Below are 17453 nucleotides of genomic sequence, written 5' to 3' on the forward strand. Positions count from 1 at the left end.
AATAGCATCAAAGGCACAGTTCCATAGTATGTCACAGTGCAACATTCTCTCAATAGCAGCATATGGACAGCAACAATAATGGTGATTATAGTACTCCCTCTCTCTAAAGACACTTTGCAGTCTCTCACATGACCACAGGCATGCAGTAAGGTTCTTGTAAAGTCCTTCTGCAACTCCCGGATAGAGAGATGCAGAACTGAGATATACTGTAGGTGGCTAATCCATCTCAAAGAATGTAGTATGCTTTTGCACAATTACCTTCCACAGCAGAAAAGCCTTTCTGTCATAAACAATCAATACCTTGCTGTCTCAGTCCAATGTATGGCCTGGGGAGTTCTAGAACTTCTCAGATATCTATTATTCTATTCTCTCTTTGTTTCAGGGGTACTTTTGTAGTTTGGCTTCTTTTTGGGCAGTTGTAGGCTCAGATACTAGGGTTCTCTGAACTTGGGCCTAGTTGTTCCCTCAACACTAACTAGTCATGGTGCAGACCTAGTCCATCTCCTGACAACCTAACACAATTTGCCAAGTTGTTAACCATATATTGTCCATCATACAATGCCATTAAATGCATGTTTATAACAAATCACAACATTTAATTCAAGAATCATTGCATTAATTCTGTTAATAGCAACTAACCCTTTGCAGTAGTCCTTCTGGGGAACTGCGCATAAAATTGCATTAAAGAGTGTAGTCGACTATACTTTTCAATTAAGCAGAGAATAATTTGTTGTATACCAGCCAGACACTCAATTGTCATACTTTTGGCAAATGAGCACCTTAGAATATGTCCCTAGCCTTATCTAGTTGTATATTTCACTGCATTTTACATATGTATTAAAATTAATAGGTTGTCATAGTTTTCCTATTATGTATATATATATTTACAGCAAAAAACTTTATTTCTTTCTCCAACAGAATTCAAAGTTCAATGTGAACATTAACAAGTAAGTTTTACTGTTTATAACACTAATTTATTGTATGTAGGTGTTCTGGGAAAACATGGGCAAAATTAAACTGATTTGTATTTCAGTTGTCTTAACTGTCCTTTGCATTAAATACAGTCCTGATCAAAAGTTTAAGACCACTTGAAAAATGGCAAAAAATCATATTTAGCATGGCTGGATCTTAACAAGGTTCCAAGTAGAGCTTCAACATGCAACAAGAAGAAATTGGAGTGAGACAAAACATTTTTTGAGCATTCAATTTAATGAAAACAACAAATAAACTGAAAGGCTGTTTTTCAGCTGATCAAAAGTTTAGGACCACACCTCCAAAAAAAAAAAACCCCCCCCCCCCCCCAAAACAGAAATCCAACTTCCAAATATGAACTCAGTAATGAGTAGCTCCGCCGTTATTGTTTATCACTTCAAAAATTCGTTTCGGCATGCTTGATGCAAGCGTTTCCATGAGGTGAGTGGGAACATTTATCCAAGTGGTGAAGACGGACGCACAAAGGCCATCTACTATCTGGAACTGTTGTCCATTTTTGTAAACTTCCCTTGCCATTGGATTTAGATCAGGGGAACAGGCAGGATGGGCCAAAAGAGTGATGTTATTCTCCTGGAAGAAGTCCCTTGTCCTGCGGGAATTGTGTACTGTAGCGTTGTCCCGTTGAAAAACCCAGTCGTTACCACACAGACGAGGGCCCTCAGTCATGAGGAATGCTCACTGAAACATCTGGACATAGCCAGCGGCCATTTGACACCCCTGCACTTCCTGAAGCTCCATTATGGCGCCCCCTCCACTGTGGCGCGTATAAAACATCTCAGGTGGGATCTGCTTGTCATGCCAGTAACGTTGGAAACCATCAGGACCATCAAGGTTAAATTTTTTCTCATCAGAGAATAAAACTTTCTTCCACCTTTGAATGTCCCATGTTTGGTGCTCTCTTGCAAAGTCCAAACGAGCAGTTCTGTGGCGTTCAAGGAGACGAGGTCTTTGAAGACGTTTTTTGTTTTTGAAGCCCTTCAGTCTCAGATGCCGTCTGATGGTTATGGGGCTGCAGTCAGCACCAGTAAGGGCCTTAATTTGGGTCGAGGATCGTCCAGTGTCTTGACGGACAGCCAATGGATCCTCCGGCTCAGTGCTAGTGAATTATTTTTGGGTCTTCCACTTAACTTTTTTGTTCCATAACCCTCAGGATAATTTAAGAAATTCCAAATGACTGTCTTACTGCGTCCCACCTCAGCACCGATGGCGCTCTGTGAGAGACCCTGCTTATGCAGTTCAACAACCCGACCACATTCAAAAAGGGAGAGGTTTTTTGCCTTTGCCATCACAACGTGTGACTACCTCACAGAAAATGACAATGAATCCACATCTTTGCACAGATTTGGCCTTTTAAAGGCATGTGGTCCTAAAATTTGGATCAGCTGAAAAACATCCTGTTTTAGTTTAATCGTTATTTTCAATTATTTGAATGCTCAAAAAATGTTTTGTCTCACTCATTTCTTCTTGTTGCATGTTGAAGCTCTACTTGGAACCTTGTTAAGATCCAACAATGTAAAATATGATTTTTTTGCCATTTTTCAAGTGGTCTTAAACTTTTGATCAGAACTGTAATTTGAATATGAAGCTCTGTTCACGTTTGCGATGCAAATTTCATTATAAATGGACTTAAGGTCCCTTTACAATGGCCAATTCCCTGCTGAATGAGCGAAACACGAAAAACATAAATCATTGTTTGCCAGCAGCAGATCATGCCATCTAAACACGCTCTGATGCCAGCAAAAAATGATTCTGTATGAGGACGTGCAGTGGTCTCCTTCACTGACGAAAAGATACTTGCTGGCAGTGGCGTACATAGAGAAGTAAGGGCCCCATAGCAAGGATCAAACCAGGCCCCCCATACAGGACAGAAGGGTTTCTGTCTAAACCCATTTCAATGACCCTCATTTGCTAAAAGTTGTTCCTTTAGAGGGTAGAGTCCTGGCCAAGTTTTCACTACCAGTAGAAGAGGGGATGATTCCAACTGGGCCCCTCTTGCCCTGGGCCCCATAGCAGTCGTATGGTCTGCCATTATAGTAGTTAAGCCTCTGCTTGCTGGGAAGAAATACTTCCTTCTTGACAATCGCCTTCTAAATTGTTCAGTGTAAAGGGACCTGCTTCTGAGTAACTGATGTTTGAGCCAGTGTTAGTTACTGCATCTGTCATGCGGATGTTGATGGGGCACATTAAAGACCGATGATCATCTACAGTAGATAAGAGCAGCCTGCTTTGAGGACATTGTAGCTGTCAATCAGGGAGTTGTGGTTGGTGTAAACTGTAGTAGTGGGCACAGAATTAAAAGAGTTGGTTCCCAGGTGAAGAGATTTACACCAGAAAGGAAGTTGGCAAAGCATTTTGAGACTTTTGGCTTGTGTATAGAGCACCCAGCTTGAGCAGAGTAGAGTGTGGTACGGGGCAATAAGGAGAGATGGCATAGACGGCCAAGTGGCCAGGGTTTGCTGCAACAATCGGACCAGTGGGAAAGCAATGACTGCCTCCCCGTCTTTTTGCAGCACCTTCCACAGTAGTGGATCCCATCCCATGTGTCGTTACCCCAGGTCAGTCAATTTTCCATTGCAGGAATCATAGCTAGAGATCACAGTGACCTGACATTCTGTGTGAAACACAGCAAAGCCATTGGTGGCATGTGTCCATAGTCAAGACAGGCTTATTACATGAGGCATCTGGTGTTTCAATGCAAGTAGTGAATAGAGCTGCTTGAGACAATGAGTTAATATAAAAAAAAAAAAAAAATATATATATATATATATATATATATATATTAACTCAGGGCTGAACGCGTCTTGGTCGTGGGTAAGGCATGCCGAACCTGAACTATATGGCTGAGTTGTGCCTGGAGCCACGGCGTGGGTAGGCTTGGAGAGGGCGTACCCTGTTGGAGTGTATGAGAAAAGGGATGGGAGGGAGGGGTAAGTGAGACACACCACTGGAGAACAGGGGAGGCAGGTATATATAGGGTACCGACGCCCTGCCCACAAATACAGGCTGACCTCAGCCTTAATACTTATGGGCAGGGCTGAACGCGTCTTGGTCGTGGGTAAGGCATGCCGAACCTGAACTATATGGCCGAGTTGTGCCTGGAGCCATGGGCGTGGGTAGGCCTGGAGAGGGCAAAAAGTCAAGGACACTATGTTGACTAGATCAGTTTATTCGTATTCTTCCAACATGCATAACCTATAATGCCAATAACTGAAAAGCCTGGGAGATTTCCCTGTGTGAATTGGGAATGTACCTGCTGAAGCAAGACGATCTCCAGCGCCCCATGGACCGGATAACATGAGCAGGGACCCTGTGTCTTGAAGCTGCTGATGCTGCCCCAATGCGAAATGAATGGCCCGAAATGACTTTGGGGTCGTACCCAAGACCGGCCGCCAGGGAGCGGATATGGGATGTGAATTGGATTGAAGAGAGTGGCTTGTTTTTGAAGGGCAGGAAAGGGCTGTCGGGAGATGCTGTTCATAACAGGGACAATAATTTGTTGAGGATCCGGACTGGGCACCAGTTATTCTGGGTGGGGAAATATTTTATTTCCGTGGGCGGCCCTGTCTGGCTTGTCTTGGTCAGCGGGATGCTGAGTATGTAGTGGTCATTGTGCCAAGACAGCTGTTCTTTGCGGAGACAGCCATGTCCCAGAGAGCTGCCAGTGAACTCTCCTGGCCGGAGGAAACCATAGAAACTTAAGAAGATGGCCGCTTGTATTACCGTGCTGGTAAGAGGCCCAAAAGGGTCGCCGTCCAGAGCAGAAGACAAGTCCCTGAACAACTCGCTGGACACTGGCTGTCTGCAGGTGGAAGCCTGTTTTGCATTTTTTTGGATTCCCCTGAGAGCCGCCTTGATGGCTTGGTTTTAAAAAATGGAAAAGTGACCTGGGTTACTAAGTATGAAGTGATGTTGGAGGCCTGCTAGGTATAATTTGATGGTACTATGTGAAAGTTTTTGTTGGGAGTGACAGAAAGCTATGAACGCCAATATGTAGGATATTTCATCCCGGCCGTCCTGAGGATAGCGAAGTATAAATTTATCAAACGCTTTCAACCCCGCTCTGTAGTTCCTGGACGTATTTGGGGCTAACGACTGTCTTATATTGGTGTTTCGCTGTTGAAACCAAAGCTTCTAACCCATAACTAGGGTGTTGTATGCTGGGATTGAGGCTCCCATGGGATCCGCGTCGGGCATCTCCTGAAAGAAAACCGGAAAATTAAATCTGGACAGTGCATCTGCTGCTACATTTTTTTGGCCCTGAATGTGTTCGCCTGAAAAACGGAAGTTGAGAGAAAGGGATAACCATACTAGTCTGAGCAGCAATGACATGATCTTGGGTGACTTGGCTCTTTGTTTGTCCATCGATGTCGACTAACGCCTGACTATCCGTGATAAACAAGACGGAGGAGTTGGCCCACTGTTCGCCCCAGACTCGAGCAGCGGCGACTATTGGATATAGCTCCAGGAGAGGAGATGATTTTAAGGCTTCTGTGTCTGAGCTCAGTTCTAGGGGCCACCCGCCTGCCAACCAGTGGTTACCGAAAAATGGCTGCAAACCCGGCTGACCCTGCTGCGTCCAAAAAAACAATGGGTGAGAGCGTGGTTCGAGGGGGAATGAATAAAGAAACGCCATTCCAGTCTGCTAAAAAAGATTTCCACATGGTCAGGTCTGCTCTGGCATGACTATCTAGGGGAATGGTGCTGTCTTGATCTTGAGCCTCGGGGAGAAGCTGAAGCAACCTCTACATGAATGATTTGCCTTGAGGCATGACCCTGGTCGCAAAGTTAAGCATCCCCAAAAGAGACTGGAGCTCCGTTTTGGTGACGGAATTTGCGAGCCCGGCTTTGGCTATGGCTGCTCGGATCTTGGTCAGCTTTTCTGCTAGGAGCCTGGCTTCCATCCGGACCGTGTCCAGAATGATGCCTAGGAAGCTGACCTGGGTGGCTGGCCCTTCTGTCTTATTTAAAGCTATCGGTACCTGTAACTGTTTGAAGGTTTCCGTTAGCGTGGCTAGGGCGGACGGGTGAGGATGCTGCTTCTCGACTATCAGGAAGTCATCCAAATAGTGGATAACCATTGGCAAGTCACCGTGGTGGACCAAGATCCAGTGGAGAGCTTTCGCCAGCTGGTCAAAAATCCAGGGACTGCTTTTGCATCCGAAAGTGAGTCGGTTTGCAAAGTAAAACTTGTTGGACCATCTGATGCCGTAATAACCCCAAAGCTGCGGCCGAACAGGCAGCAGCTTAAAAGCGTTGGCTATGTCTGCCTTCGTGAGCCAAGAGCCCTTGCCTGAGAGCAAGATGAGTTGTACTGCCTGGTCGATGGAGGAATATCGCATTGAATACTTGTCTGATGGTATCAGGGAATTCAGGCTTGGGGTGGAAGAAGCATGTGGAGCGGACAAGTCGTAAATTAGACGTTTTTTATTTGACGACTGTTTAGACACAATGCCAATTGGGTTAATGCGCCAGTGCTGGAAGGGAACATCAGTGAAGGGGCCCAACAAAAAACCCTTGTTGACCTCTGCTTGGAGCAGAGTTTCGACCGTTTCTGGGTCCTGACTAGCGGATAGCAGGTTACGACCCTCTCAATTGGCTTGTGGAAGAGCGATTATCCCTGTATGAAAACCTTCATGGAAGCCAGAGATCAGGAAATCTACGAAGACTCGGTCATGGTGGTTTTTAAGGAGCCCCGACAGCAATTCGACATTAATGTTGGTTAGTCATAGCTGTTTGGACGCCTTCCTAGGGCACGTGGAGCGAGGGTGGGCTCTAAAACATAATGAACAAATGTGGAGGGCCCTGCACGCGTTGAAGGCACAACTTCCCAGATTGAAATTGTTGCATAGTTGGCTCTTGCCGAGGTACACTAAGGGTCTACCTAGTTTGTCAATTGTGCTGGAGTTCCCCTGAGTACCGGAGAGTCCGGGCAATGCCCCTTGCGGGATAGCAGGGTTGGAGTTCGGGCACCATTCGGTGGAGTGGAATATGGATTGGCAACTTGAGCATGTGGGAGCCCGGAGACCCGCGAAGTGCCGGCAGAATAATTCCATATCCATCTCCGCCCAATTAGTGGCGAACTGGAATTGGGAGAGCGCTGCTGCTGCTTTGGCGGAAAAGGACCGGTGGAAATCGTAGAAAGCCGATCCACCATATTTCTGACCCAGGTCGGTGACCCGATATAGGTATTTATCCAGTTCCTCCCTCCTATCCGGCTGGACTGAACATACCACATCCCTGTATATGCTGAAGGCTAGCACGAATTCGGGGATGGTCAACTTTTGCTTTCAGGACTATTGACACGTCCCCGCAATTGATCACTCGATTTTCTGGGACATCTTGGGACGCTATAAGGATAGATGCCAGGTTTATATCCCTCCCTGCCAAGATATCCTTTTTGAGGTTATCTGGTAAAAAATGGGATGGGGCAATCTGGGGGGGGGGGGGGCATATGAGTACCTGGAAGAAGCTGTGGGGGGTTGGTGCTGGTGCCTGGGTCTGACCGGATACTGACGGCTGAGATTCCAGGACGCCCACCCTGGACTGGATGTCTGAGATGGAGCTGACTAAGCCACTAATGGAGGATTGGAGTTGGGCCAATGAAAGCTGAATAGACGGTAGGGAAGTTTGTTCCTGTGAGGGCCCGGCCTCTGTCGTCAGTAGCCTATAAAGTTCAGCTTTCCTGGCAGAAGCTGGGTACCGGATCCCTTTTTTGTTCAGCTCCATGATCAGTTTTGGGATGGTCCAGCTCCGGAGGGACCCGTTGTTGGCCTGGCCCTAAATCGATGAGCCTAGCATGGAACCATTGTCCTCTATGTCGGACACCTGTGACATCGTGGACCAGTCTTTAACCGGACCAAGACCTGTTCCTAGGTAGTCGAATGACCCGTTCCTGGCTTGCCACTATCAGAAAAACCAACAATAAGAACTAACAAAGTATATACAGACTGGGGTGTGCATGGATAGAACCTACCGATGCTTTTACCCTTATTGCGCATTTCTTACCTTGCGGGGCTTTGCCTGATTTGAAGACGATAGTGGCCGGAAGACACTTCTAGGAATCTGAGGGGGAACATTAAGTAGACTGAATAACGTAACCGTGGAGGCAAGATGCGGACCGTGAGACCCTTCGCCGTCCGGGGGGCTCTTAACTAAAAGCCGGGCCAGGATAGCCTGCGGGAGTGTGGAGGGCTCAACCTGACATAGTGTGGTAGCAGCGGCGGCTGAACCTGACAGTCTAGTTGTCGGCCAAACAGTTAGTTTGTCTTGGGCGATCCAGGAGACAAAATAAATGACATGGCGTGGTATCAACGGTAGCTGAACCTGGACGATCCAGGTGACATACAACATTTAACATGGGCTGGACGATCCAGGTGACAGACAAGACATGGCCGGTAGCTGCCGTGGCTGGACCTGGGCGATCCAGGTGACATACAACATTTAACGTGGCCTGGACGATCCAGGTAACAAACAATAACATCACAGGTATCTGCGGCGGCTAGACCTGGGAGGTTCAGGAGACATACAACTGGCGCGGCTGGGATCTGCAGCATACGACATTACACTCGGCCTGGACGATCCAGGTGACATACGACATTTAAAACTCGGCCTGGACGATCCAGGTAACAAACAACTGACATAGCTGAGTTCTGCAGCAGCTGGCCCTGCGGGATCCAGGTGACATGAAACATTGAACTCGGCCTGGACGATCCAGGTGTCATACATCATTGAATTCGGCCTGGACGATCCAGGTGACATGCAACATTAAATTCGGCCTGGACGATCCAGGTGACATGCAACATTGACTTCGGCCTGGACGATCCAGGTGACATGCAACATTAAACTCGGCCTGGACGATCCAGGTGACATGCAACATTGAATTTGGCCTGGACGATCCAGGTGACATGCAGCATTAAATTCAGCCTGGACGATCCAGGTTAGAGACAAAAATGACATAGCCGGTATCCGCAGCGGCTGAACATGGACGGACCAGATAAGCTACAGGCCTGTTGAACTGTTTGCTCATCGCTGTCCCCTCATGTCTAGGACATGCGTTTGGAAGCGGTGACTCTTGTTATGCGCAATCGAGGGCCCCTGGTACCTACTGCTGCTGTGAGGCCCCGCCTCCATATTATGCAGCAGCCCCGGCCTGCATGTTCCACATGGCCTAGACTGACCCGTGTTGTCAAGGTGTATATATATCCATTTATATGTAGTATGCCCCCCGGTACCGGCTGGGTGCCGGGCTGCCACTTGCCGGCTCGCCGCCAGTGCCCGATGTGCCCCTGCTGCGTATCTGTGCTGCCTCTGCTGTTTGCACGTGCTCCTGTGTTTGTACATGCATATTTTTAATAATTTTTTCTGGTGCCTAGGGAGGATCTAGGCTGTCTGTGGGCGTGCACGGCGCCCCTGGCTGCTTCCGGAGGTGGGGGGAGAACCCAGGACCTGCGCCCTGTGCCTTGCTGCGGAGTGCTGTCCCCCGTCGCTTGCCCCGTCCCTGAAGGAATTGGCGGCGGACGTGTGTGGGAGGTGTCGCTCGGCACTCTGCTGGAAGTGCCTGTTGAGCGCCGGCGGACGTGAGTGCGTTCCACCGTGGACCGCACGCAATGTGTGCGGACCTCTCGCGGGAAGCGATCCCTATCTGTGGACGGGGAAATGCTGTAAGCTCTGAGCTCCTGATACTCACTTGGGGACCGAAGAATCTCTCTGGAACGGTAGCGCTATGCGTATAGCGAGGCGCACGTGGAGACGAAAAAATGAGGCTTGCTTGTGACGGCAGCTAGATGTGGCTCCTCCTACGGAAGTAAGTGAGACACACCACTAGAGAACAGGGGAGGCAGGTATATATAGGGTACCGACGCCCTGCCCACAAATACAGGCTGACCTCAGCCTTAATATATATATATATATATATATATATATATATATATATATATATATATATATATACAGTGGATATAAAAAGTCTACACACCCCTGCTAAAATGTCAGGTTTCTGTAAAAAAAAATGTACCACTCAATTCAAAAAAGGAATGAAATCTTTTAGGTGGAGGGAAGAAAACAAAAAAAAAACTAAAATAATGTGGTTGCATAAGTGTGCACACCCTCTTATAACTGGGGATGTAGCTGTGTTCAGAATTAAGCAATCACATTCAAAATCATGTTAAATAGGAGCCAGTGCCTCTGATTAACCCCAAATAAAGTTCAGCTGCTCTAGTTGGTCTTTCCTGAAATTTTCTTAGTCACATCCCACAGCAAAAGCCATGGTCCACAGAGAGCTTCCAAAGCATCAGAGGGATATTATTGTTAAAAGGTATCAGTCAGGAGAAGGATACAAAAGATTTTCCAAGGCATTAGATATACCATGGAACACAGTCATCATCAAGTGGAGAAAATATGGCACAACAGTGACATTACTAAGAACTGGACGTCCCTCCAAAATTTATGAAGATACAAGAAGAAAACTGGGAGGCTACCAAGAGGGCTACAGCAACATTAAAGGAGCTGCAGGGATATCTGGCAAGTACTGGCTGTGTGGTACATGTGACAACAATCTCCCGTATTCTTCATATGTCTGGGCTATGGGGTAGAGTGGCAAGACGAAAGCCTTTTCTTACGAAGAAAAACATCCAAGCCAGGCTACATTTTGCAAAAACACATCTGAAGTCTGACCAAAAGCATGTGGGAAAAGGTGTTATGGTCTGCTGAAACCAAAGTTGAACTTTTTGGCCATAATTCCAAAAGATATGTTTGGTGCAAAAACAACACTGCACATCACCAAAAGAACACTAGTTAAGCTAGAGGGAATTATGAATAGTTCCAAATACTAGTCAATATTGGCACAAAACCTTCAGGCTTCTGCTAGAAAGCTGAATATGAAGAGGAACTCTTTGTCCTGTTCAAATTGCGCCATATAGCAGTTTGCGTATGGCGGTGCGGCATTGGACCCCATCGCGGACCCGCACCACTGTTGGTAATACATGTCCTGAAAAATAAAATAGTTACGTTCCAGGACAATGGTCAGGAGAGCAAGAAAAAAATTATTTTGATCTTGTTTATATTCACTATTATCCAGCAAAGCTTTTACAGCAGATAAACCCCTGGTGTGCGTAATAGAAGTATATAAACTGCACACATCAAAAGTTACTAGAATACACCCCTCATCAATGTGTACTTTATTGAGCTCTTCTAAAAAATGCTGTGTATCCCTAAGATAAGATGGACAGAAAAAATATGTGGTAGGACAGCACCACTTACTTGGATGAGCTCAAGAGACTTTGCGGCGGTGCTCGTGGCGTCAGGTCTCGGCCTCAGAGACCCCCAAAGTTACCAGTAGAAATGAAAAAGGTCACGGCACTCAAAAAGCTTCCTTGTTCAGTGTTCTTTATTGCACCAAAAGTACAGCAGCAACGTTTCGACAATAGTCTTTATCAAGCTACTTCTGTGTGGAGTAAAAACCTTTTCCAGTAATATAGCCGGTAGAGAAAGTATGGAATCGGATGCAGCAACTATGGGTCGCCCTGGTGGGCGGTCCATAGCTTTGTGCACCTTTGGCAAGGTGTAGAGCACAGGAGTAATGGGATGTTGTTTTATTAAAAACTCACCTAATTTCTTATCTTTAATGGCTTTCTCCTGGCTTTCCTGTATAAGAATATGTAATTCATGTTTTATATCAAATACTGGATCTCTCGATAAGAACTCATATGTATTACTGTCTGACAACTGACTTAAGATCTCACCTAAATAATATTCCTTATCTAGTACCACCAGGGCTCCCCCCTTGTCATTGGGTTGAAAGATCATCGTGCCATCGTCCAATAAATGGTTGACAGTTTGTCTTTCTAATGCAGAGAGGTTATGATGTAGATGAAAATGACCCCCTTTAAACTGTGCTGGTAATTTCTCTACATTCCTTTTTACTAAACTAATATAAGTTTCAACGGGATGTTCAGTTTTGGGGGGCATATAATGGCTTTTTAATCGCAAACCAAACTGTTGTGAAGATAACAGACCATCAATTTTTTCAAAGGAATTAATGTCCCATGATATGGACTCTCCACTTTTGGAGAAATGTGCTTTCAACCGCATAGAGCGAAAGAAACGCTGAAGGTCCATATCCAAATCGAAAGTATCAAGGGTTGCGGTCGGGCTGAATGACAGTCCCTTCTGCAATACTTGTATTTGTGCCGGGCTCAGAATATTCTTGAAATATTTAAAGGGCTTCTGTCACCCCATTAAACCGTTTTTTTTTTTTCTTTACTAATAATCCCTACACTGCGATCTCAGCATACATAAGCTATATAATGATTTTCATTCAGTAGAATTAGTTAAAAATCGATTTTTATAATATGTAAATTACCTTGCTACCAGCAAGTAGGGCGGCTACTTGCTGGTAGCAGCCGCATCCTCCGATGGTAATGACGCCCCCTCTGCTTGTTGATTGACAGGGCCAGGGAACGGAATCGTTCTCTGCTGGCCCTGCCTGTTTTCATTCAATATTTGGCGCCTGCGCCGCGGCCGTACCTCTCTTCAATCTGCGCAGGCGCACTGAGAGGCGGCCACTCACTCGGCCGCTCCATCCTCAATGCGCCTGCGCCGATGACGTCACATCTACACCCGGCGCAGGCGCATTGAGGAGTGAGCGGCCGAGTGAGTGGCCGCCTCTCAGTGCGCCTGCGCAGATTGAAGAGATGTACGGCCGCGGCGCAGGCGCCAAATATTGAATGAAAACAGGCAGGGCCAGCAGAGAACGATTCCGTTCCCTGGCCCTGTCAATCAACAAGCAGAGGGGGCGTCATTACCATCGGAGGATGCGGCTGCTACCAGCAAGTAGCCGCCCTACTTGCTGGTAGCAAGGTAATTTACATATTATAAAAATCGATTTTTAACAAATTCTACTGAACGAAAATCATTAATTAGCTTATGTATGATGAGATCGCAGTGTAGGGATTATTAGTAAAGAAAAAAAAAAAACGGTTTAATGGGGTGACAGAAGCCCTTTAAAACAAGCGAATCGGATGTACCTGAGAGCGGGTCAGTCGCGGAGCGTCTACCTCCCCGATGATGTCGGCGGCCTGCCCTCAGGGCGGGCTATTTAAATCCTTGTTCATTTGTCTCTTTGTAATCAGCTGTTCACTCACTGTTTGACAAAGGTACATGTACGTGCCGAAACGTGCGACACTATTATGAGTGACCAATAAAAGAATCATCTAGCAATCTATTGGAGTGCCGGTTTTCCTTTCATCGGTTTACCTGGGATGACACCTGCTGACCAAGCACCCATATTGTGACACAGTGACGCCTGACATCTTTGAACAAGTACCTGCAGTCTTTTCGGAGCGTGCACACGTGGAGCGACAGCAGATAGCATTATACAGATGAGTACCTTTTAGGAAAAAGCTCGTCAAATAGTTGCACAGATTGATTCCTCAGTGGAATTCTTGAAGATTCCAACTAGTGAATTTAGAAGTCTGGATCTGGAGAGAGAGCCAAAACATCTTATTTCTTTGGAGCTACATGCGGCCACTGTCGCAGAATACCATCGCGCACAACGCATACCACGTGGTTTGCGAGTGAATCTCAGGCCGACTTTGTTCTGCGATAATGTGGACTATTGTACCCACTATGCTAATATATTAAATAAATGCTCCCTGGATTTAATTACTTTGACCATGGATCATCTATCTAAAGCCATCACGTACCGCAAACAGAGCATCACAGCTATTGAGAATCAGCTGAGGGATTGTCTGCAATCATAGGAATTGTAAACATTAAAGACAAAGATCGACAAACAGTGCACAGATTTGAAAATCCAAATTCAGGCAACTAAAATGGCAAAATATATTCAGGACTAAGAGGATTATCTGACAAACCACATGTACCGATGGCAGGACAAGTCAGGTACCGCGATCCAGAACACCAGGCGCCCTGGGCGCAGGGCAGGAAATATATCATTAAGTTCTGGGAGCGACTCTACCACTGGCCAGCAGACCTCTTTTTCAGGAAGACGACGTCGTCCAAGAAGGCCAATACAAGGAGGGCAGGCCGCCGACATCATCGGGGAGGTATCCCCTCCGCGACTGACCCTCTCTCAGGTACATCCAATTTGCTTGTTGAAACTTATATTAGTTTAGTAAAAAGGGATGTAGAGAAATTACTAGCACAGTTTAAAGGGGGTCATTTTCATCTACATCATAACCTCTCTGCATTAGAAAGACAAACTGTCAACCATTTATTGGACGATGACACGATGATCTTTAAACCCGCTGACAAGGGGGGAGCTCTGGTGGTACTAGATAAGGAATATTATTTAGGTGAGATCTTAAGTCTTGCTACCTATCCCGTACCATTTTGATTAATTGGGACATAATGTCTCGCAACTTCGTTTTCAAATAATCGAAGAGGTAACATTGCCCAGGTGTAGGGGAAATAGAGCAGAGATGTTACTTAAACAAGAGGCATACTGGATTCATCGCTTGCAGACATTGACACCAAAGGGGTTAAACCGAGATTATGCTGTGACAAGCTTTTTATGATTATATTTTTTCTATGTGTATAATACCATGATACCTTTCTCGTGTCTGAACATATATGTTAAATTTTTCGCAGTGCAACTGAAAAATGTCCACAGAGCAGCTTCTAAGAGGAACTACAGAATCTTTGTAGTAACTATGTATACATTTTCTTTCTTATGTTTTGTAACTAGCCATAGTTTCCCTGGCAACATGACGCCTACGTCATGTGACTCAGGGCGGGCTATTTAAATCCTTGTTTATTTGTCTCTTTGTAATCAGCTGTTCACTCACTGTTTGACAAAGGCACATGTACGTGCCGAAATGCTCGTCACTATTATGAGTGACCAATATAAGAATCATCTAGCAATTTATTGGAGTGCCGGTTTTCCTTTCATCGGTTTACCTGGGACGACACCCTCTGACAGAGCACCCATATTGTGACGCAGTGACGCCCGACATCTTTGAACAAGCTCTATGGAATATTGCCAAGGCCCACCAGGGCCGGTTTCATCCATTTCCAGAACAACGGGTCCGGGATCAATTGGCCTGCGAATGGGTATCCTGGGAGAACAGCATCAAGAGCATTGGGTGGCTGATTTGCACAAGTTGGTTCAGCGAGAGGTAAAGAACAAACACAGCCGGGATTTACAGCTGAATATCCAGAGGGCTAAAACTTTGATTACCCTGGACTGTTATGGGACACCCTGGTGGATATGTTTAAGGTTATGCTCCACAGCTCCAAGTTAGAGAGCAACAATGCAGCAAGGACTGGCAGACGGCCACTCAACAGCTGGGGACATACAGAACAGAGCCAGGCCCCAGAGTTCAACAGGACCAGTGTTTGTTTATGGGTGGGCTACTCGACTAACTCAGGCACCGACCGACAGGAGGTCAGGTACCTGGTTAGTCTACCTTTGGGGGGGAAGAAATGTCACAGAACCCACCGTGACCTGGGCTCCTGGAGGGAGCTGATGGCCAGCCTCTTTCTTAGCGACTATGGACCTAGGAATTTGGAGACCCCCCCTTGTTTGGTTGAACCGGGTGTCCGGGGCCCAGGGATGGATGTTGCGGTTGAGCCTGGCCCTACAGCCATCCAATTTCCCAATTCAACACAGGCTCTGGAAACCTAAGGCCAATGACCATGGACTATCTCGGCAAACGGAACGGAAGAGGTTGAATGTACCCTCATGGACATCCACAAGTGGACCCGTAGAGGGTCTCACCGGGTCTGCCGTCCTTTAACTTGGGGGAGACATGTGACGACATGGTCATCAGTTTGAGTTAAATATGTACTGGTGTTGGATATGTGTAATTATGTTATGTTGTGTAACTTGTTTCAAAAGACTGTCAGCACCCCTCCTTCGTTATCTCCCATTGTACTCTGAAAGAGCTCAGGACAATGACATTTTGGCCAGGCTCCTGCTAGGGCTGTCTGGAGCTATTTTAGCAGGTGGACCCCTGTGGTGTGGGGGCAGACAGAATGTCTGGGGGGGAGGGGGGTGTGATGAGATTACATTCTCATCTGTTCGCTTTCTGTATATAAGTCTGTGCAGTTGTTAAATAAAGCATAATATGTTTCACCTACACTGAGTCCCGTCCAATGACTGGGGAAACTGGGAGCTACAGATCAGCAGTTTGCAATATCTCCTGAGGAAGGAAGAATACAGAGGCGGACATACTCTTCCTGAGTACTGGGGGTCCATCACATATGAATTGTCATACTTTTTGCCACATTTATCAAATGTTGCATGTTTCTTGATACATTTATCTAGTCTTTGAACCTAACACTTGTCTCGAAAAACTACTCCAGTTTTCCAAGTCCACCCTCTTACTGGAGTGATATTGCGACTTTTTTTGCAACTTTAAACAAAAAAATCTCAGTCATAAATCTCGAGTGAAACTCATTAACATAGCAACCACACCCACTTCCACGATTGTAAAAAGTCACAAAACTTTTGCACAAGACAGTTTAGAAAGTCACAAAAGCACCAGTTCATAGTTATGGAGTATAGGCATGATAAATCAGGTCCGCTGTGTTCATCATGGATGGCACTATGGCTTGCATAGGGAAATTGAGGCTTACATAGGAGCCTGTTGGGAGTTGTGGCTAACATGGGGGTTATGGTAGCTGTTATTGGAGGTATGTGGTATGAATGCAGGAGCCAAGCTTTCATGCCAGCATTTGCCAGGAAAAGAAAATTCAGATATGAACCCCTGGATTTAATTGTTGTTTATTTGTCATGCTTTGGTGATATTATGAATATCATTTACATATTATATTTAGAAGTATGCTAGATGTACCTGACATTATTTGATGTGTAGCTAAGGCCAAACATGTTCATGTCAAAAAAGTTGCTATATAGTGTTCTCCTTTGATATGAATGGTCAACCTTTAAAGACTCATTCACACATCAGTGTTTGGTCAGTGATTTCCATCAGTGATTGTAAACCAAAGCCAGGACTGGAGCCTCCACAGAAATAAGGTATAATGAGAAGATGTGCTCCTGTTCTGTGTTTAGAGCCTCACCTGGTTTTGGCTCACAATTAGGCCTCATGCACACAACCGTATGTATTTTGCAGTCGGCAAAAAACAGATCCGCAAAAAATACGGATGACTTCTGTGTGCATTCCGTATTTCCGGAAAGGAACCGCTGGTCCTTAATAGAACAGTACTATCCTTGTCCGTAATGCAGACAATAATAGGACATGTTCTTTTTTTTTGTGGAAGGGAATACGGAAATAGAATGCACACAGAGTAACTTCTGTTTTTTTTGGGGACCCATTGAAATCAATGTTTCCGCATACGGTCCGCAAAAAAAACGGAACGGACACGGAAATAAAATACGTTTGTGTGCATGAGCCCTCAGTGATGGAAATCACTGACCAAAACATTGACATGTGAATCAGGCATAACCCAGTAAACCAGTGCTATAAGGTGCCTTATGT

At 45.9% G+C, this 17453-nt stretch overlaps 1 protein-coding gene across 1 annotated transcript in view; it reads left to right on the top strand.

The window, feature by feature from the left end:
* Positions 1–914: 914 nt before the first annotated feature.
* Positions 915–17453, top strand: part of NLRC4 (NLR family CARD domain containing 4) — a 98315-nt gene continuing 81776 nt past the window's right edge. Inside the window, exon 1 of the mRNA XM_040429609.1 lies at positions 915–947. Within this exon, the coding sequence (XP_040285543.1) occupies position 947 (1 nt within the window). The 5' untranslated portion in view covers positions 915–946. The remainder of the gene's footprint in view (positions 948–17453) is intronic.

This window comes from Bufo bufo, chromosome 4 (assembly GCF_905171765.1).
Source record: "Bufo bufo chromosome 4, aBufBuf1.1, whole genome shotgun sequence".
Lineage (NCBI taxonomy): Eukaryota > Metazoa > Chordata > Amphibia > Anura > Bufonidae > Bufo > Bufo bufo.